The sequence below is a fragment of the Nannospalax galili genome, unplaced genomic scaffold (assembly GCF_000622305.1).
Source record: "Nannospalax galili isolate Female #2095 unplaced genomic scaffold, S.galili_v1.0 scaffold101, whole genome shotgun sequence".
In the NCBI taxonomy this organism is placed as follows: domain Eukaryota; kingdom Metazoa; phylum Chordata; class Mammalia; order Rodentia; family Spalacidae; genus Nannospalax; species Nannospalax galili.
Window position 1 is genome coordinate 2,311,607 of NW_008345700.1, and position 22,274 is coordinate 2,333,880.

Here is a 22,274-nt window from a genome sequence, read left to right on the forward strand (position 1 = left end):
GGGCCAGGACCAGAAGTGGTGCTCCTGGAGCCCTAGAAAGGGACTGGGTTGCTCTGGGTGAGAAGGGTCAGGAAGCAGTATTGGTTCCCCAGGTGTCTGGGGCCCCAAGACTAGGAGTGGCGCAGGGCTCAAACTAGGAGTATAGAACGGCGAGGGGGGGGGATGGAAGGGTGAATGTGGCTTAGGGAGTCCCAGCGCGGAGAGCTGCGCTGTAGACTTACCCCAAGAGGCCTGAGGATAGTCGCCTTTTGTTTTTAAGGCTGTTTGGTTGGTTTCTCGAATCCCTTCCTTTCCTTCTGTGGTGTGGCAGTTAATGCTTTGTTTTGCTCTTTCAGAGGTCCTTGTCCTTGCCTGACATATATGTGCTCAGTGATGTGCTCACTGACCTGTTTAAATGTGCTCAGTGTTGGTGTCCTTTTCTTCTCGGTCTTTTCCCCTTCCTTTCTCAAGTGAATCATGGTGACCAGGAATCATGTCTCCAACAACCCACACGTGAAACACATTACAGGGACGGGGCAATGGCTCATTTGGTGAAGTACTTGCTTTGTGAGTGTGAGGACTTGAGTTCAGACCCCAGAACTCAGTTCTAGCATTGCTGAGATGGGTTGTGGAGACAGGCAGGGGCTGTCTGTCCCTGGGACTTGCTGGCAGCCAGCCTTGTCCATGTGGTGACATTCCAGGCTAGTGACATGCCCTATCTCAAATGAAAAGCAGAAGACAGCTGGGGAATGACACTGAAGGTTGTCCTTTGACCTCTTCATGCGTGCCCCCACACATGCACACCTGTACCTGCACACACACCTGCACGCACACAAACATGCACATGCACATATATAGACCACACCACAGCTATAATCGTTTGACCAGTTTTGTGTTTGACATGGAATTTTGATAATTCTAAAGCTGTCTTGATTTTTTTCATTTTTATTTTATGTGTATGACTGTCATGCCTGCATGTATGTAAGTACATCCGTGTCATGCAATGCCTGCAGAGGTCATAAGGCACTGGATCCCCTGGAACTGGAGCTACAGATGGTTATTAGCCACTATGTGGGTACTGGGATTCAAACCCAGGTCTTCTGCAGGAACAGCCAGTGCTTTTAACCTCAGGGCCATCTCTCCAGCCTCTTTAAAGCTGTTTTGATCTTCCTCTTGTTTGGTTTTGTTGTAGCACACTTAACTGGTGTACCAGTTATCAGCTGCCCCCTTAGCCCCAAGCCACCTTCTGTGGCCTGTGGAGTGAGATCTGTGCCCCCTTCCTGCTCCTCAGTCAGGTGCCTGCCAGCTCTGCCTCCGGGGGGCGTTAGAGTGAACCAGCAGAGCAGAACTGTCTCCACGGCAACACTTGTTATTCTCTTCCTCCTCTGAGTCTAGCTCAGGGTTCCTTAGCTCACTGGGCCCACCTTTTTCCCTCAGAGATGCCAAATGGACCCTGAGGTCTGAGTCCCAGCCCAGTGGCCCATCCTAGGAACTGTTCAGTGTGGACAATCCTTTCTCCTACGCCTCCCTCCCCCGGATATCCTAGAGCCCCCTTGCCTGCCCCATCCTCCAGCACCAAGTCAACTGCTTTCCAAACAACGTACCCTGTGGGAACCCTGACTGACAGACCAGGAGAAGCAAACCAGTCAGCTCCACATCCTTTAGAATTCTCTCACCTCTGGAAGAAACTTCTGCCATCTGGTCTCTGGAGATAATGCTCCTTTCGCTCAGAGTCCACTCAATGATACTGAGCGGGCGCTTGCTTTGTATCCAGCACTGTGGGAGGGTGAGGGCAGGGCGTTACCAGAACAGATACAATTCTGCCTGGGCCTGAAGTCTGATGTTCAGATTTTTGAATTAGAATTTTGAAATTCTAACAATGCAGCAACAAAAGAAAAAAAATTAGAGAGATTGAGTTCTGTCAGAATGAAAAAGCAGCCCTCAGATGGAGAAAATGCTTGCAAACCATGTGTCTAGTAGAGGTTAACATCTAGGGTACAAAGTTCCTACAACACAATGTCAGAAAGGCAAAAACCCGGTAAAAAAAATGGCAAAGGTCTTGAATAGACACCTATGCAAAGAAGGCCAAAGCACCTGACAAAAGCTCGACCCAGGCAGGTGCTGGTCAGGGCTGTGGAGCAGTACACCTTGTACCCATCAGGCTGGCTGCTGTCGAAGCTGGAAATCATCAGGCCCAGGCTAGGATTGCTGAATTAGAACTGTGTGCACTATTGGTGGGGATGCCCAGTGGGGCAGCCACTATGAAAACAGTATGCCAGTTTCTTAGAAATTTAAGGTACAAGCACCTAGAATCCAGCAATTTCACTTATGGAAATATACAAAAAAATTGAAAGCAGAGACTGGAACAGGCATTTGTACACTCCTGTTCACAGATGAGCCTAAGTGTCCATAGACAGAATAGAAGAACATGTGGCCTATTCATACAGTGGAATATTAGTCACCCTTGAAGAGGAACGAAACCTCGACATGTGCTGCAATGCGGATGAGCCTTGAGAACATTATAGTTATTGAAATAAGCTAAGTCACAAAGAGATGAGTGAGGAAATGATTCAACCTACATGAGATTCTGAGAGCTGCCAGACTCCTTAGAAAGGATGGGGGACCAGCTTTTGGGGAGGTAGAAAGTTAGTGCTTCGTGGGGCCGTTCCCAAGGGGGAAGGTGAGACAGTTCTGGAGATGGGTGGTAGTAGTGATGGCTGCTGTAACTGGGCATGCTTAGCACCACTGAGCTGGTTATGATGGTAAATTTTGTGTTGTATACAGTAAAAGTTAAGCTGAAGGCTGACAGCCGAAGACTGTTTTCCAGTGTGTTCTCCCTGTTGGAGCAGTAGGGGCGCTGGGCCAGCAGCGGTGTTCTGAGTGTTAAGGTACAAAACTTGCTTCTCGTGCTCCAGGTTGGGGGACTGTCTATCCGAGAAACAGATGCTGAGGCTTCTCCTGGTGGGTCAAGTGTTACTTGCATTCTCTTCCTGAGCTGGCTTAATCATTGGTGGGAACTGCTTGTTAAATTTCCCTTTTCCTTTAAAATGTCCAAATCTCCAACACATCTGTGTAGAAGGCAGGCTCCCTTCCCACCGCAGGGCAGCCTCCTGGGACACAGCAATGCCACACACAGTTCCTGTGTAGCCACCCAAGCTTTAGGAATTAGCCTTTCTAACACACAGCTGTGTGCTTGTGACCCGGTCCCCCAAGTGCAGAAGACACAGAGGAGTAAATAGCCTCCAGAAAGCAGATTCGTCCTGTGCATATTTGTGGTCTTCTCAGCTCAGCGCTGGCCTGAAACATTCTCCATGTTGTTACTTCTGCAGCAGAGCTGTTTGTGTGGCTGTGTGGCTCGCCTCCCACCCCGGCAGCTTGCCCGGAACTGTCATTGTGCAGTCAGGTTCCCTGCTTGGCCCCAGGTGCACTGCTGGACACTTTGTTCTCTCAGCCATGTCCTGGGTGCTGAGCACTGTGCTGGGCAGGAATTTTCACATGAAATGACAGAAACAAAGGTCCCTTTTCTGCCCTTGTAGGTGTGATGGTCCACAGGTGCTGTGTGGGAGGCAGGTGACACGGTCTTCTCCGAAGGAAAAGCCGGTAGAGATGTGTAGGAGTTTCATCTAGATCAGGGCTAGAAGGTCCCAACCTGCTGGACTTATTGAGCAAGGGAGGCCCTGAGGCAGCCCCGGGTCCAGGTGGCAGGACAGGCTCTGCAAGCAGAGAGGTGTGAGTGCCCAGGAAACAGAGCCCTGAGGCTAGCCCCGAGATGTTGGCTCCTGGGTTCTAGACACATTTTAGGTTACACTCAGTTTGGGCATATTTTGAGGGGGAAATCAGACAAGACTCTGTCTCATTTATTGCTTATTGACAAGGAAGGCAGCAAGGTGGATTCCATTGGCATGAGAGAAGGCGAGGGTGTGGACAAGTGTAGACACAGATCAGATTGTTATGTATGTACAGTTGGTTCCTCAATTTACAACAAAGCCCCCTGGCCAGTGTCCTTAGGAGTGGACGGGATGAAGACACTCTGCCTGGATACTCAGCCTCCATGCTCTGAGGGCTCACAGGCTCATCAACTAGAAGCAGTTGTCACTGCAGACCTGCATCTGCCTGTGGGAGGCCTGCCCAGTGGTGCTCTGTCAAGGACCAGGTTGCCTGCTCCTCAGTTGGGGACCAACAGCTGGGTCTCAGCCAGATCTTGAGCAAGCAAGGCTGCACAGCAACTTGGCCAAGCGAGAGGCTTGACACACCTTGGGGTCAGCTCTGCCCGGCACCAGCCTGGCTGGCTTTGCCGACACTCTTGGAGGTCTATGGTGACTTTCTAGAGGACAGTGTGCACTGCCTGTGCTGTGGCTATGGCACAGAGGGAACCTCTGTTCTGTGCACCCTCACTGCCTGGCAGCTGGCAGCCTGCACTCTAGGGCACTGGGCCTCTTACCTGCCCAGAGGATGGGACTGTAGCCCTGTTCACCTTCAGGTCTAGCTCTGTACTGGGGTCTTTGAGTTCTTCTGTGGTGGACCCCAATGCCAGGGTGCCTCTGTGCCATGTGACACCTGCATGGGAGCGGTGAGTGGGCTGGCTGGCTCCTTCCAACATGCCCTGGGTTAGCACACTCACACTTGTGGGCTGGGAGCTGGCTTGTTCTGGGTGTTGAGAGACCAGCATGGGGGAGGGGCACTGCATCTCCAGGGGAGCAGCTTCATGGGAGAGGAGGGGTGCAGGTCATAACACCTGGGTACCCAGTTGTTAGCTACCAGCAGACACCTGAAGATGCTAGGTGATGCTCTTAGCCTGAACACCTGGGGTGCTCAGTTGCTAACTAATTACCTGCGGAAACCTGACGATGCTGGGTGACTCTCTTAGCTGTAACACCTGGGGTATGTTAACTACCAGTGGACACCTGACGATGCTGGGTGACTCTCTTAGCTGTAACACCTGGGGTATGTTAACTACCAGTGGACACCTGACGATGCTGGGTGACTCTCTTAGCCGTAACACCTGGGGTACGTTAACTACCAGTGGACACCTGACGATGCTGGGTGACTCTCTTAGCCGTAACACCTGGGGTACGTTAACTACCAGTGGACACCTGACGATGCTGGGTGACTCTCTTAGCTGTAACACCTGGGGTACGTTAACTACCAGTGGACACCTGACGATGCGGGATGACTCTCTTTTTTCATATTTGTGCATTTCATTATGAATATTTTAAGTAACATAAACCTAAAGATGAAGTGAAGTTTTGCTTTGACCTCTATCCCACAGGACCCCTCTGCTCGGCTCTCCCTTCCATGGCACACAAAGGACAAAACTGGTAGTCTCCTCCCAAGTGGGTAACCTGACATGTCTTTTTTTTTTTTTTTTTTTTTTTTTTTTTTTTTGGAGTTTAGAGTTCAAAACTTGGGCGAGGAGTTGGCTTGGCACAGACGTCTCAGCGGACCTCTGCACGAAGGTCATCTGGAAGGCCCAAGAGATTCAGCGTCACACGCTCCCTCGATGACCTTGAGGTAGGTCGGGTGGCCCTGCAGCCCACTGAAGTGGGCTTCCATCACTCTTTCTCCTTCATCTCTGAGAATGCGCTGGGCCTTCCTGCCAGTCCCCTGGGCTCCCCCCTCAGCAGGAGCCTCCAGAGCACATAACTGAATCTTTTCTACCTCTCAAAGTACCTTGAGTCACCTGGTACTCACACTGGGGGGACCTCTTCAGACAGGAGTATGTTTAGTGCCACGAGACAGTCCAGATAAGGCCTGTTGCTGCCCTTCCTAGAGATCCAGTTGGCTCAGCTCAAGGGTTACTTTAAGAATAGGTTTTATTTTTTTAGGGCAGTTTTGGGTTTTAGAAAACTTGAGCAGAAGAAAGTCCAGCTTCCGTACCCCCACTGTGACAGCACACAGGTCGTCACTGTGTGAGGGTGGAGCATTTGTTGCAGATAGTGGGCATTCTGGATGGGTTGCTATTAATGACAGTGCAGTGATTACAGGAGAGTCCTCTTCTGAATTTGGACACACACGCCATGACATGCCCCCCCGCAGCAGCATATAGAGTGGTGACATCTCCCTGAAGACCCTCCTGTCCCCTGCTCTCCTGTCCCCTGCTCTCCTGTCCTGTTCTCCTGTTCTCCTGTCCCCTGCTCTCCTGTCCTGTTCTCCTGTCCCCTGTTCTCCTGTCCTGTTCTCTTGTCCCCTGTTCTCCTGTCCCCTGTTCTCCTGTCCTGCTCTCCTGTCCTGTTCTCCTGTCCCCTGCTCTCCTGTCCTGTTCTCCTGTCCTGTTCTCCTGTCCTGCTCTCCTGTCCTGTTCTCCTGTCCTGTTCTCCTGTCCCCTGCTCTCCTGTCCTGTTCTCCTGTCCCCTGCTCTCCTGTCCTGTTCTTCTGTCCCCTGTTCTCCTGTCCCCTGTTCTACTGTCCTGCTCTCCTGTCCCCTGTTCTCCTGTCCCCTGCTCTCCTATCCTGTTCTCCTGTCCTGTTCTCCTGTCCCCTGTTCTCCTGTCCCCTGCTCTCCTGTCCTGTTCTCCTGTCCCCTGTTCTCCAGTCCCCTGCTCTCCTGTCCTGTTCTCCTGTCCCCTGTTCTCCTGTCCTGTTCTCCTATCCCCTGTTCTCCTGTCCTGCTCTCCTATCCTGTTCTCCTGTCCCCTGTTCTCCTGTCCTGTTCTCCTGTCCCCTGCTCTCCTGTCCTGTTCTCCTGTCCTGTTCTCCTGTCCCCTGTTCTCCTGTCCTGTTCTGTCCTCTGTTCTCTTGTCCCCTGCTCTCCCTGTCCCACTCCCCCGGCCCTTGGCACCCATTGATAGCATCACTGGTTTTATGTGTTTCTAAATTCTGACAGACTCAGTTGTACTTTTAAAACACAGTGTCTGTTTCAAGGTTTGCTTTGTGGTTGAGTGTAGTCACTTTCATTGTGTCTGGCATGCTGTTAGATGCCTATGACATCTGACCCCCTCTGCCTCGATGGATACTCTGGGGAAGACGTATCTGCTCTGAGGGAGCAGTGTGAATGTTCTTGTACCCATGTTCTTCCAAGCACATTAGAAGTAGAATCTGGGTGACAGGTGTGACTGAATGCCATCCATGGTGGCTGCTCTGATATTTGCTTGAATTTGGCCAGGTGATGGCAAAGATCAGCTGCATGGCTGCTCTGTGGTGTACCTGGTGTCAGGTGAGGGGACCGTGAGGCCCAGCTGAGGTGGGGCCCCTCATGGCTGAGGTGGGGCCCCTCATGGCTGAGGTGGGGCCCCTCATGGCAGTGTTGAACCTGACCAGAAGGTGGATTGTGGCCAGCCTGCTCCAAGGCGGGTAGGGTTGGGGGGATCCTGCCAGGGGTGCTGAGAAGACCTCAGAGGGTCTGAGTCCTGAGCCATGTGGGCAGCTTTATGGTGGCGGTTTGAGAAACCACGGATGGAGTTTGGATTACCGTTTTCTTTCACCTCTGGAGAAGTACTGCCTAGCAGCACCTGGAGTCTCACCACTGTGAGTTAAAGGTGCGTATGAGGGGCTGGAGAGACGGTTCAGCGGTTAAGAACACTGGTTGTTCTTGCAGAAGACCCAGATTTGAATCCCAGCACCCACATGGCAGCTAACAACTGTCCGTAACTCCAGTTCCAGGGGATCCGATGGTTTCCTCTGACCTTTGTGGGCATTGTATGACACGGGTGCACTTACCTACATGCAAGCAATACACGCATACACATAAAATAAAAATAATAAATAAAATTAAAAAAAAAAAAAAACCAGGCGTGGTGGCACACGGCTGTAGTCCCAGCACTTGGGAGGCAGAGGCAGCCTATGAGTTCAAGGCCAGCCTGGTCTACATAGTAAGTTCCAGGACAGCTGGGGCTACAGGGAGACCCTGCTTCAAAAAGACAAAAAAAAACAAAAACAAAAAACAAAACCAACAACAAACAAAAAAAGGTGAGCATGAGCTGGTATCCATGCCTCTTCCTCTCGGTTTCAGAGCAGCCCAATAAGGAGATTTTCAACATGGCCACTGGCTGGCCTTGAACTCACAGTCCTCAATCTCCTAACAGCGAGGGTTGCAGGCCTGGCTGATGCGGCCATGTGACCGATAGGAACCCCAGTTGCAGATAGGCTCTGAAACACTTCCTGGGCCACTGGGCAGAGAAGCTGTGGAAGCTACAAATCACTGTGACATTCAGGGAGCTGGAGAGCTTGTCCATCTGTCCTTTGCTGATTACTCTTGTCAGTTGTGCTAAGAGCTTTCCGACACCCACAAACCTCCTCCCAGTCTTCTCATCCATGGACTCCACAACCCCTGGGTGCAGTGGGCCCTGGTGACTCATATCTAGCAGAATAGTACAGCAGAATGCTGGGAGGTCACCCTGACGGCTAGATGGCAGCTGCCCTCTGAAGGCTACATGGCCTCCAGCTGTCCGTGGTCAGCAGGCCTCTGACTGAGGCTGCCGCACTGGGGTCATTGCAGTGCTGCTGTTGCATGGGACTGCTCCGCCCCTGTACTCTCTGGGCTCTGTCCCTCTAACGGTGGTCTAGAGACGCTTTGTGGTGGGTGCAGTCATGTGGGGCGAGGTGTCTATACCCTGTCACTGCTGTTTCTCTGAGGCCTCCCTGGCTCTCCCCTCCTATCCTCCTCCTGGCTCTGATATTCAAGCCAGGTCACTTATCCTGTTCAAAGACCTTTGCACTATCTTGCATGGATCGCACACAAAGGTGACCAAGCTGTTCTCCAGGCACAGTCTGTTCTTTCTGGGCATCTATTTTTTAGCCACCCCATCCTGAGTTGCATCACATGCACCCCCATCTCCTTTACCTTCCTCCTCATTTGGTAGTTAGGAAGACTTCCTTTTGTGGCCGTAGGTGTGGGTATCCTGGTGACGAGTGCCATGGCTCTGCATCCCGCTCCTTCCTGAGTGAGTACGCTCATGAAGTCTTGTCTGGATTGCTGCTGGGGCTTGCCTTGGGAAAGGACTAGTACCACGCTCATGATGGACAGTTTGGTGCCTAGATACGACCATCATTCCATGTAGACACTGTCCATCTGGCCCAGCTGCACTGGGGCTGTTTCTCTGCAGCACACAACAGTAGTGTGAATATAGTGTGTACAGGAGTGCAGCTCCCAGCTGCTGGGGCCCTGTCATGTTCAGGGCCTGAGGTCTTTGACTGTGAACTTGTTCTAGGGCTTTTAGTCAGCTCTGTGGCATCTTCCTCACAGATATTTAGGGCTCCAGGGCCTATGGTACAGAGCCTATTTTCTTTCCTGCTTGTCCCACTCATTGCTAGGAGCCTGCTGTGACCCCCTAGAGAGGTCTGAGCCATGTTCCCAAGGGAAAAGCAGTCAGCTTCTTGAGCCCAGATAGGCCTCCAGGCTCCTTTCTGAGTGCTGAGAGATTATACGTGTTAATAACTTGTCCCTTGTAGGAAGGGATGTCCAACATCATATTCCACAGATAGGGCTGGCTGAGTGTTTGCAGGTCTGCCACCTGCCTTCCAAAGCTGGAGGGTTCTGGTGCTGGGTACCTGCTGCTTGATGATATGAGCTTGTGGGGTTCTGATGAGCCAGGTGGCTTGGGTCCTCCCTGACTGTCCAATGCCAGGATGGGGGCATTCTTGGTGATCTGAACAAACCATATCTGTTTCTAGCACACGGTTTCCCAGTACAGTGACTGCCTTAGTTTCTTTTTCAGTTGTGATAGAATACCCTGACAAAAGCAGCTTAGTGGGGAAAGGGCTGGTTTTGGCTTGTAGTCCAAGGGTGCCATCCATCATCGCAGGGAAGCTGAGACAGCAGTTGCTTGAGGCTTCTGGTCACACTGCCCTGCAGTCAGGAGCAGGGAATAAAACAAGCAGCCAGTGCTCAGCTCACCCTCTCCATCTTGGGCAGTCCAGGATCCTCTGTGCAGGGAATGTCCCCCCCATAATCAAAGTGGATCATCCCATGTCAGTTAATATAATCAAGATCATCCTCCACAGGCATGCTCAGAGGCCCATCTCCCAGGTGATTCTAGATGGTCACATTGACAGTTGACGCAGACTGTCACAGTGACTGTGAGGCCCTATAGGGAAAGCAGGAATTAGTACCAATGACACTTGCCTTGGTGTCATGAGGATCTTCTTGATTGTGTCCTGATCGTTTCCTTAATCTGGTTTCCAGTTTTGAGAAGTGGCTCAAGTTTGCAAGTTGGACAGAGTTGTGCGTTTACTGGAGTGGCTGCCATTGGCCTCCTGGTCTTCCATTCTTGATCTCTTTTTATTGTGCTGATTAAGCAGTACTGTTGGTGGCTGCCTAGCAGGCACCTTGTTCTGCCCGCTGTAGGGGAAGCCCGCTGGAGCCAACAACTCTGTCCCCTACCCGTCTCTGGTGACTCTGCCTACCTGGCCGTGGGCTGCAGAGATAGTTCCTTTCTTAAATCCTCCCAGAGACACTTGCCTTCCACGTTTTGCCATTGACTGTGCTCAGCACTCCTGGGTGTGTCAGTCACTTTCTCTTCCTGGTGTGACACTGTACTTAGTGATTTCTTGCCACACCCTCTTGGAACAGTTACAAAGCTGACCACATGCTGGACCAAAAATCAAGTCTCAGAATAGTAAGGACTGCCTCAGTGCAGGCAGATTAGAAACAGTAGCAAGATGGCAGCTTCCATGGGCTTGTTCAGTGAACAGTGCCTTGTGAACTTGTCCAGAGCTCAGGGAAGAAATCCCTATAGACATTAGAGTGTTGTGAACTGAGCAATAGTGAAAATATTACCTGTCTAAACTTGCAGGATACAAAACCGTTGCTAAGGTTCGCATATGAAATGTCCTCTGCAGATTGGTCTTCTGAATGCATGGTTCTGTGACACTGCTTTAGGAGGCAGTGAGAGGCCCTGTCAGGCAAAAGTTGGTGACTAGGTGTGGACTTTTTAAGGTTGTATTTGGCCCTGGTCCCGCTTTGCTCTCAGATTCCTGGTCTACCACTTTGTGAACAGTCCCTGACTTATGTTCCTGCACCATGAACTCAGCCATTCCTTCTCCACAGTGATGGGCTGAAGTCCTCTGAAACTGTGAGCCAAAATGGATCTTCTTCCACAGAGTTGTTTTGTAAGGTATTCTGTCACAGTGACCTAAAACACTGAAATTAGAGCTGGGCTTGGTGGCATTCCCTTTAATCCCAGCACTCAGGAGGCAGAGGCAGGTGGATCTCTGTGAGTTCAAGGCCAGCCTGGTTCTACATAGTGAGTTCCAGGACAGCTGGGGCTACAAAGAGACATTGTCTCAACAAGACCAAAGAAAACCCCATTAAAATTAGTACTAACTCAGCTTATAGTGCCCCCCCCCGCACCTTTGATATGTGTGTGTGTGTGTGTGTGTGTGTGTGTGTGTGTGTGTGTGTAACTTACCACACTAACAGAGTAAGGAAGAAAAATTACATATTATCTCAACAGAAGTAGAAAAGGCATTTGAGGTGTCTGCGGGTGCTTTTCAGCTTAAATCTTTACTGCAGGTCCTAGTTGGTATACATAGGAGATTAACACAATACAAATGTAACACGCTTGCAGAGAGCTGGGGCTGCAAGAAGACCCTGTCTCAAAAAGACAAACAAAAAACAAGCGCTTGCAAAGAAGAGAATGTTGTTATTCTCAGGTGATAGAATTGTTACAGAAAAGTCTAAAATTATAGATCAGTTACTAAGCCTAGTAAGCTGCTGGATGCATGGTCAGTATACAGAAGTCAGTTGTGAACACAGGATGACTGTAGATTCAATGTAATTCTTTTTCAAATTTACTTATTTTAAGTTGACATAAAGCTGTATATATTTATCATGTATCACATGAAGTTTTAAAGTACCTGTACATTATGGATGTCACATCTATCCACACAGTTATTTTTGTGGCAAGAGTATTTAGCATCCACTCTCAGCATTTTTGAAGAGGACAGTATATTGTGATTTCCTCTACTCATCATGTATAAGAAGTATCCTGGTCAGGAAGATGGCTCAACAGGCAAAGGCACTTGCTGTCAGGCCTGATGACCGGAGTTTGATCCCTCAGACCTACGTGGTGGAAGGAGAGAATCAGCTCCTGTAAGTTGTCCTCTGACCTCCACACGTCATGTGCACACACACACATCCACACACACACACACACACACACACACACACACACACACTGAATAAGTATAATTTTAAACTTAAAAAAAATTGAACATTTTTCTTGAACTTATTTTTTCCTAACTAATTTTGAGTTCTTTAACCCCGTTTCCCAGCCCACCCCACCCAGCCCACCCTGAAGTGTTCCCGCCATCCTCCCTCAGCTTCTGGGAGGTCAGCCTTTTCAGGCTCCACAGGAATTCATCTGGCCCTAGTCTTGCTGGCTGGTTTGTGTCATTTAATTGAAACTCTCGGGCTCCTCCATGCTGTTGTGGTTCAATACAGTTTTAATCCAAGTCCCAGCAGTTGTTTGTAGAATTTAAGAAGATTATTCTATAAAATTTTCATGGAAATGTAAAGGGCCAAGAGGAACCAAGATTTTTTTTTTTTTCCGTAATTTATTGTGGGGAAATTACACATGACAAAGTTTACTTTTTTCACTATTTTTAAGTGTGTCGTTTAGTGTTTGTCAGGGCTTAAATCTTGGGTCCACATAAGCTCAGGTATTGAAGATTTTGTTCCTAGCTGGTGGAATCTTTACTGGTGGGGCTTAGCTGGAGGAAGCAGGTCCCTGGGGGGATATCCTTGGGGGCTGTGTCTTGTCCCAGGCCCTTCTGTTCCTCCCTCCCTCCCCTCTCTCCCTGGCAAACATGAAATGCATTGTTTTGCTCCTCCACACCCTTCTGCTGTGATGTGTTCCCTTACAGTGATCTAGGAAAAATGCAGCTGGTTGGCCCTGAACTGAAACCTCAGAACATGTGAAGCAGAACAAACCTTCCCATCCCAAAGATGCTTCTCTCAGCGACTCAAGATGCTTGTCATAGTGATGAGAAAACTGACTAACATAGTGTAATGAGTGCCGCCATCACCACCATGCATCTCCAGACCCTTGATCATCTGGCTAAACTGAAACTCATTAAATACTAACTCCCCATTTCCCTCCTACTTGCCCTGGAAACCTCATCCTTTGTCTTTGATTTTGGGACGGCATCTCAACTGAGTAGACTCACGAAACATTTACTTTTTCGTGACTGTTTCACTTAGCTTAATGATACTCACCTGTGTCAGAATTTCCATTCTTTGTGAAGGGTGATAATAATACGTTGTTTGGCCAGACCACGTCTTGCTGAGCCGTCTCCTCTGTGGTGGGCGTTGGGCTGCCCTCCTCTTGGGTCTGGGTACTGCTGCTATGAGTAGATATTTCAAAAGCTGCTCAGCTTCCTGATTTCAGTTCTTCAGGGTGCAGAGGTGGAGTTGCTAGGTCACATGGCAGTTCAGTCTTAAAGCCCCAGCTGTTTCCCATGGTGACAGAGGGCCAGCATCATCTGTCATTCCCACTATCAGAGCACAAGGCCCACTTCTCCCTCCTGGCTAACACTTGTCCTTATCTTTGATGGTGGCTGTCCCCATGGGTGTGGGGTAGTGACACAGTTTTCATTTGCATTTCTCTAATGAGTGCTGGTCAGCATTTTTCATGTGTTTTTAAAACATTTGAATGCTGGAGTTCTCTGTGTTGCCGACAGTTACCCTCATCACACATGTCATTTGAAAACACTTCTTTTCTGTGAATTGCCTTTTTACTCTGTTAATTTTGCCTAGTTTTGTTGTTTTTTTGTTGTTTGGTCTTTTGAGATAGGGTCTTACTATGTAGACCAGGCTAACCTCGAACTCACAGAGCTCCTCTTGCCTCTGTCTCCTGAGTGCTGTGATAAGAGGCGTGCACCACCATGTACAACTGATACTGCCTTTTTATTTTTATTTTTATTTTTTGGCTTTGATTTTTGAGACAGAATCTCCTTGTAGTCCCAGCAGGCCTGGAACCTCCCTGCTGTGTAGACCAGGCTGGCCATGATTTTCCTGCCTTTGCCTCCCAAGTGGTGGGTTAAAAGTGTGTGCCACCATGCCTGGCTTGATATATAAAATTCTTAAACTTTCATGACCTCAAGTTCATCTGTTTTATTTTATTGCCTGAACCTTTGGTACCATATTCAGGAGATCACTGTAAAATATGGTGTCTTGGGGCTGGAGAGATGGATCAGTGGTTAAGATCACTGACTGCTTTTGCAGAGGACCCGGGTTTGATTCCCAGCATCCACATGGCAGCTATGAACTGTCCTTAACTCCAGTTCCAGGGGAATCCAAAGCCCTCTCTGACCTCCATAGCATTGCACGACACGGGTGCACTCACATACAAGCAGGCAATACACTCATACACATTTAAAAAAAAAAATGTGTCTTGAAGCTTTACTCTGTGCTTTCTTCAAAGAGCTTTGTAGTTTTAGGGCTCACATTTAGTTAGCTCTTTGATATATTTTTAAAAATATTTTGTAGTCGGGCGTGGTGGTGCACGCCTTTAGTCCCAGCACTCAGGAGGCAGAGGCAGGCAGATCTCTGTGAGTTCAAGGCCAACCTGGTCTAAATAGTGAGTTCTAGACCAGCTGGGGCTACAGGGAGACCCTGTCTTAAAGAGACCAAAAAAAATTTTGTTTATTATTTTTATTTTATGTGTATGAGTGTATTGACTGCGTGCTTGTGAGTGCACCCTTATTGTGTAATGCCCGTGGAGGTCAGAGGAGGATGTTGGATCCCCTGGAACTGGAGATAGATGTGTTAGCCACCATGTGGGTACTGGGAACTGAACCCAGGTCCTCTGCAAGAGCAGCCAGTGCTCTTAACCACTGAGCCATCTCTCCAGCCCTTTTGATCTGTTTTGAATAAATTTTTGCATGTGATATCAGGTGGGTCCAATTTCTGTCTTTCACATGTGGAATCCAGTTTTGTTTTTTGTCTTTTTTGAAGTAGGGTCTCCCTGTAGCCCCAGCTGTCCTGGAACTCACTATGTAGACCAGGCCGGCCTTGAACTCATAGAGATCCGCCTGTCTCTGCCTCCCAAGTGCTGGGATTAAAGGCGTGCACCACCACACCCGGCTTTTGTTTTTTTTTTAAACAGAGCATACTCAATGGTATTTATTTTCCCTTCCTGAGAAATTATTTAACAGTGGAAAACATGTACTTTAGTCAAACACACAGGATGGTGAGCAGTGGTTCTTACATTTGTCATTTCATACTTTATGGATGTCCGTGTTATATTCCAACACTGTCAGTCACAGCAGTAACTCTGTATGTGATACATGAGAAGTAACATGAGTCTCAGTGTGCACGCATTTTAGGTTGGACAGCGTCTGCAGGCGTTGCGCTTCTGAGTTTGTGTTTGTAAAGCTGTGATCGTCCTTGTGAAGTAATGAACCTTCACATGTTGAAGGGTGGGTCATTCAGAAGCCTGTCACCTTACTACAGTGTCTAATCCATCAGATTAAACTTAGGAACACACCAACTTTGTATTTTTATTAAAGCGATTAACAAGTTTTATTTGTTGAAGTACATTATTTCTCCTCTTCCTTCATAAAACATAAATACAAATTTCCTTTGAGGTTTATACTTTTCCTCAGGACTCCTCCAAACAAGTTTAAAGAAAACGTGACAAGGACAGGACATCCTGCTTTTACCTTTGGTGTACCTAGGTTGGAGAATGAAACTTTAGGAAAAAAAATCACAGTCATTACCTATGGTAAGCAAGAGGCACAAATTCTCAGGTGAAATTTAGTTCTGTCTCCTCTAAGATAAGTCTTTTAGAAAGATAAGCCAAATGAGGTTCCTTCAGGTAAGCAGTTTGTAAATGTGGAAACAGTAATGGCTGTCACGATTGTTTTATGTCTTTAAAAGAGGATTTAAAAATAGTCTGATGGGGCCGGAGAGATGGCTCAGTGGTTAAGAACACTGGTTGTTCATGCAGAAGACCCAGGTTCGAATCCCAGCACCTACATGGCAGCTACGAACCGTCCTTAACTCCAGTTCCAGGGGAATCCGAAGCCGTCTTCTGACCTCTGCGGCATTGCATGACACAAGTGCACTCACATACATATAGGCAATATATTCGTACATGTAAAATAAAAAAAATATTTAAAAAAATAGTCTGATGATCCACCAGAGCCTCGCCAAGCAAACTTTACAGATGTACAACAAAGTTCAAGTTTCTGCCACTGCAACACAAGTTTTTTGGTGTTTTTGTTTTTCATGTTCTATTCTGATGTTCATGCAGAAAGTGTCTAAGTTCATTTTATGCAATAAGCTGGTCTATGAGGATTTGCAAGGATGAAGGAAATTCCAAGTGTGCATTTAGTCTTTTTCACTGATGATAGAGTTAAAACTGTAATAGTAAACACTGTATGAAGAATAACATTCCATCCTGAATCTAGAAGGTAAAATAAACATGTAACAAAGACTAAGGACATGTAGAAGAGATTCAATGCTTTTTTTTTTTTTGGTCTTTTTGAGACAGGGTCTCCCAATAGCCCCAGCTGGCCTGGAGCCCCTGCTATGTAGACCAGGCTGGCCTCGAACTCACAGAGATCCGCCTACCTCTTCCTCCCGCTGGGATTAAAGGTGTGCGCCACCATGCCTGGCTCACAATTTCATTTTATACTTGATACATTTTTTAAATTGAATTCATGTTTAATAATTACAGGTGCCGTCTGCCACCCTGTCACCTGCCCAGGCAGCAGCAGGGGTGGTGCAGGGGCTGGGGCATATGCCCTCAGCAGCGAGGACAGCAGTCCCAAGAGTGATTTCAGAAAATAAGAAAGGACGTTATAGGGGCAGGCCGTAGTGCTCCCCCTCCCACTCCTCAAGACACACCACATTTCAAGACTTCATATCTGTCTCTGTGTGTCCCCCCGGGTTGGGGGGGGGGACACCTGGCAGCATCCTGGAGACCGGACCCAGGCAGCCCCGAGCCATCCTGTCTCATCAGCCACTTTATTAGCTCAGACACATTCCATTATAGGTACCAACTACCACTGCCGCCACTGCCACCCCCCTGCAGTCCAGGTGGCTTGCTGGTTGGCCCATCCATGTGTCCATGGCTCCAAGTCCCTGCCCCACCCACCATCCCTTGTGGTCAGACTCCTCCTCAGCCTCCTGAAGCCAACTGAAGAAGGTTGTAACAGATTTAAGGGCCACACCCTGCCCTGCTGCTCAGGGTCCTTGCTGCTCTCCCAGCCGTAGAAAGCGTCCTCCTTCACCATGTCCTTATCATACAGTGCATCAAAGAACATCGAAGCAGGTTGGCAGGCTGTTCTAAGGTCACTACAAGGGCCTGGAGGGTGTAGAGTGCTTGTAGCTCCGCTCATCACACATGTATTTCTGTAGCAATCTCGCTCGGACTTTCAACACTGCAACATCCACTCTGAGAGGAGTCTTACAGATAATTTCAGAATAACAGACAATTGTCATGAGGGCTCCAACTAATGTATTAGATGCTATCTGCTGCTTTTTCAAGTTGGCCTCTATCCAGTCGAACACTGCTGGTTACTGCTGCCCTCCAGCAGTTTCTCCAGCTGCCTGTGCAGATCTTCAAAGGCAAGTGCCCTCTGGTCAGGGACCTCAGACCCCTCTTCCAAGGTATATTCTACCTTCTGTTCAGCAACAAATGATCCAGTGTCTTGGCCTTCAGGTAGAATTTCTTCCAGCTCAGCCCAGCTTCTTGCTACAGCATCCTAACCTTTTGGGGACCTGTCCTCTTGCACAGGAGACCCAGGATCTCCAGCAACAGGGAGCAGCTTTACCTGTAGGTCTGAGGCTTTGTAACCTCCCTCAGGAGCTCTCCCATGGGCACTCCATCTTCCTGCCCTGGAGAATGGGTGTTACTACTTCTGCCTGGTAAAGCCACACATGGGGGATGTCAATTTCCATGTCCTCAGTCAATTCGAGTGTTTCATACAGCCCTTGGTAGTACTGGGCAGTGGAGAGGTGCCCAGTGCAGAGCAGCTGGTGCAGCAGTCGCCCCATATACCCATGAGCAATGGTGACATGCTCCAGCGTGGGCTCAATGGCATGGACTCGATGCCATGTTGCACAAAGATGAAGAGCAAGGAGGGTAAAGCCAGCTTCTGCACACACTGCACTGTCACTGAGATGGAGCTATCCCTCAATGACAGCCTTCGACTTCTCCACCTCATCCTCAGAGAGTGCAGCCTTTGGGTGCTCACTGGAGGTAGGGTGGCTTCCGCTTCACAGGAAACTGCCCACGATCCTCTGTGAGGCTAGCTGGCTTGCCTAGTTCCTCTAGGGACTCTAGGGAAGGCAGGCCACTCACTACTCCGGTCTTCCCCTTCCCTGCTAAAGCATCGATTGGTGGCAGGTGTTCTGGACAATCAAGTTGGTCCCCATTGTCACCTCCCCAATCACTCTGCTCTAGCAGGTCTCCCCAGTCCCCAACTTTCTCACCTTGTTCCGGCTTGGGCTACTCCTCTGTACAACGCGACTGTTATCTGTGTTCCCTGAGGGTACTGCTTGTTGAAGGGCAGAAAAGCGATTCAAGGTGCTAGTCGCTGGATGAGCAACTTCTGATGCTATGTCTGAGGGCTTGGCTCCTGAGCTCCCCGCTGCTGCCCTTGCCCTAGCTAAGTTGCCCTCCAGGTGCAAAGAGCTGGTTTTAGAATGGATGTAACCAGGCTTTGTGATCTTGGTAAGTTGTAGGGTGTCAATGGGGCACCTTTGCTGATGGGGACTGTATTCCAGCCACCATCGTCCACAAGAGGAAGGCTGCAGCTGATGGGTGGGCCTGGAGGGCCACCCTGGTGCTTGTCGCTGCTCTTGGCCCTGAACTGCTGGACTTTAATGTGTTCCTGGTGCTCTTCCATTTCATCCTCCTTGTGGATCTGATCAATAGTCTTAGGACCCTGATCCCCTTGGCGTGGCACCCAATTGCTCTGCCGCAGATCCAGTACATCCTGCAGCATAAAATGGATTTGAGATGAGGTTTTCCTTTCTTTAATGAAATATGGATCCAATTGAAGCTTGGCTTTGGCAACCTCCAGGTCTTTGCCAATGGTGGTGAACAGGCAGCAGAGGCACTCCAGGGACTCTTCATTGTGGTTCTTAAGTACTTGACCACACAATCATGCATTGTCACCTCCATTAACATCTTCAGCTTGAACAATTCTCCAGTAAGCTTGAGACTCCCTAAAGAACGTGGGCAGCTGTGTCCGGGCCTCGTTTAGCCCTTCTTTCAGCCATCCCCGTTCCTCTGCTGCAGCAGCTTCATCCGTCTCTTTGCTTTTTTTCCAAAAATTTCATCATCTTTGTCTTTCTCAAACTCCTAACGTCGATTCTACAAGAGTTTTCTGATACTCAGTCACCACTGGCATTTCTGTAGAGGGCACTTTCAGTGCCATGAAGCAGTGGCACATTGGCAGAGGCCACGGAGAGGGTGGGCTCTGAAATGGCTTTCTCAAAGATGAGCTCAGTAACTCCTTTGAGGCATTCCTTGGTGTCAGTTGCCAGCTGTGCCACCTGCTTCATCAGCTACTGGAACATCTGGGTGTCAGCTTATTCAGGATGGAACGCACCCTGCGGAATGGGTCCTGGGGTCCTGGGTTTTGCTTCCATCAGCATCCTCTTCCCTTCAGTCCTTATCTGTCCCTGTTCTCTCGCTACTGGCTGTCTGAGCCTTCTCTACATCTTCAGTCATTAACACTGTGGCAATGATCTTTTGCGGCTCCTTTCAGGGGTCCTGCTGAGAGCGCCTGGGTCTCAGGTCTGTTGGCCCTTGAGGAAGCTGTCCACCTGGCCCACCCCTTGGGGGCCCATGGTTGCTAAGGGCTGGTTGGCCGAAGTTGGCAAAGGATGAAGTCTGGGCCACAGTTTATGCCAGGTAGTCTGGAGGGATCCAGTGGCTGAATGGTGTTTTATCTGCCTTGTCCAGCACCACATCAGTGATATGGGCAATCCTTCTGGCTTCTGCATACTGGCAGAGATGACCTGAAAGCCTTGGACGAATTCCTGGTCATAACGCTTCTCGTCAAGGTTCAGAGGCTTCCACTGATCTGACTTGTACTCACACTTCTATTTCCCAGGTTGGATGTTCTCCACAGTATGAATTTTGTCTTCCTTGGAGTCCCAGGTCAGTCTTATCTGTTTCCTCAGGCTGTGGGGCACACTGCTGCCTTCAGACTCTAGGCCTGGATTGATTCCTGCAGGAGGTGCTGATTCTTCTGCTGATTCTGATTCTGATTCTGATTCTGATTCTGATTCTGATTCTGATTCTGATTCCTCTTCCTCTTCCTCTTCTTCTTCTCCTCCTCCTCCTCCTCCTCTTCCTCCTCCTCCTTCTTTTCTTCTCCCACCCCACTCCTCCCCCTCCTCCTCCTCTTCCTCCTCCTCCTCCTTCTTCTTTTCTTCTCCCACCCCACTCCTCCTGACCGGGGAAGTATCTGAAGGAGCCATAGGTGGAGAGGCAGAGAGAATGCCAGTGGTGCCACTGATGCAATGCTTTCCGTGGCCTACTCATCTGGTTCACTGGGCTTAAATCCACAGCTGGTGGTCAGGGAGCTCCGCTGATCAGTTCCTCAGCTTGGGCAGTTGGAGCAATGGGCAGAGGAGATTCAAAGCACAAACTGAAAGAGGGGGAGGGATTGGCTCTGTACTTGACTCCACCTCTGGTTCCAGATCCTTAGATGGGATCATGCCATTAGGTTCATGAATTTCCACCTTGTGAGATGCCAGGGGTGTAGGAGCCTGGAGAGGACTGGAAGAGAACTTGGATTCTCGAATTCGTTTGGTAAGTGTCACTTCTACTTCCAGTAAGGGTCAGCCAGAGTGGGTTCTGGAGAGAGGCAGTATGGCTCCCCATTTCATGAGAGATGGGAGTCGATTCTTCTACATACATTTTCATCATCCCTGTTGTTATAGTGTTCCCAGGAATAGACAGGACTCCAAGATTAGGCTCAGACTCCTGTTCCAAGATTGGAGATGGTGATGGGGTTGGAGAAGGTGATGAAAGTTGAGTTTCTGAAGGGCTATGCTCTGTGCCAGGCAGTCCTGGTCGGCCCCCAATGGCTGCTCCCTGTGACTGGTCATTTGACAGTAACCCCATTAGGTTGAGGCTCCAGACTACCTCCTGTCTGGGGAGGAGTGGTTATGGAGGCTGTACGCGCCCCAGACATGACCTCTTCTGTGATATCCTTCCCTCCTTGGTTTGGATCTCGAATTTGGATAGTTTTCCACTGTCTCTTAGGAGCAATCTGGGGTGGCTGGTTCATCAAAACTAGGGCAGGGGCCACACTAGCAGGAAACTGCTGCACACCTTGGGCTGGGTAATAGGCAGCAGTGTAAGTCCCAAACTCAGTAGGGCTTGCACCCAGTTAGAAGCCTGGGGCTCCTGGCTGCACAGGATACTACTGTGTTCCAACAACACATGTGGAACACCCTGTCCAGGGATGTAGTAGGCTCCTTGGGAAGCTGAGTAGGAGATCTGGGAAGGAATCATCATGACTTGGGATCCAGCAGGGTAGACGTGGCCAGCTGGGCCAGGACGGGCAGGGGCTGCACTGCTGGGAGGCTGGGCCTGGCTAGGGTAGAAGTGCTGTGGGAGTGTGGGGGACCTGGCAGGTGGGGGGCCTGTAGGCTGAGGAGCTCTGTTCATTTCATTTGGTGCCATGTCAGGGTCCCCCCCAGCACCCCCAAGTTAAGAATAAGTCCATTGTGCAGCCTACAGGTTCTGGGTCTCCTTCAGTCTGTGAGGCTGAGCCCCCTGCAGTGGCACAGGCATAGTCCACAACCATTTCTGGCTCCCCACACAGATCCCGCTTGGTGGCTACTGCTTCTCCATAGGCATAGCTGACACCCCACTCCTTGATACATTTTTGTTTCTACCCAGATCAATTTTACTTCAGCATGAGTGTTTTGCTAAAACTTAATTCTTATTATTTTTATTGAGTTTTCAATTTTGGAACAATTTTGATCCAATAATATGCATATATATATATATATATATAAAAGACAATTCTTTATTGCAGCGCATGTGCGTGCGTGCGTGTGTGTGTGTGTGATGATGCTGGGGAATCAAACCCAGGGCTTCATATATGCTAGGCAAACCTTCTACCACTAAGGTGGGGGAAAGCCAACCCTTTCTTTTATGTTTTTTAGTTGACATTTAAAAAAGTTTATTTATTTAGGTGCCCCTTCCATGGTACAAGTATGGAGGTCAGAGGACAACTTATGGGAGTAGGTTCTCTCCTTCCAACCACATGGGTCCTGGAGAATAAAGTCATGTCTTCAGGCATAGGGACTAGCACCTTTACACCCAGATTCATCTTGCCAGCCCCTTTTATACTTTTAAAAGAGGAATTTTCCTTTAAAT

At 49.1% G+C, this 22,274-nt stretch overlaps 1 protein-coding gene and 1 pseudogene across 4 annotated transcripts in view; one reads left to right on the forward strand and one right to left on the reverse strand.

Moving 5' to 3' along the window:
- Positions 1-22,274, forward strand: part of Rgs12 (regulator of G protein signaling 12) — a 132,513-nt gene that overhangs the window by 36,076 nt on the left and 74,163 nt on the right. For all 4 annotated transcript variants that reach the window (XM_008841873.3, XM_029567660.1, XM_029567661.1 and 1 more), the window contains one exon: positions 5,374-5,490. In XM_008841873.3, coding sequence (XP_008840095.2) covers positions 5,374-5,490 — 117 coding nt within the window. The remainder of the gene's footprint in view (positions 1-5,373; positions 5,491-22,274) is intronic.
- Positions 16,617-21,557, reverse strand: LOC103741159 (annotated as a pseudogene).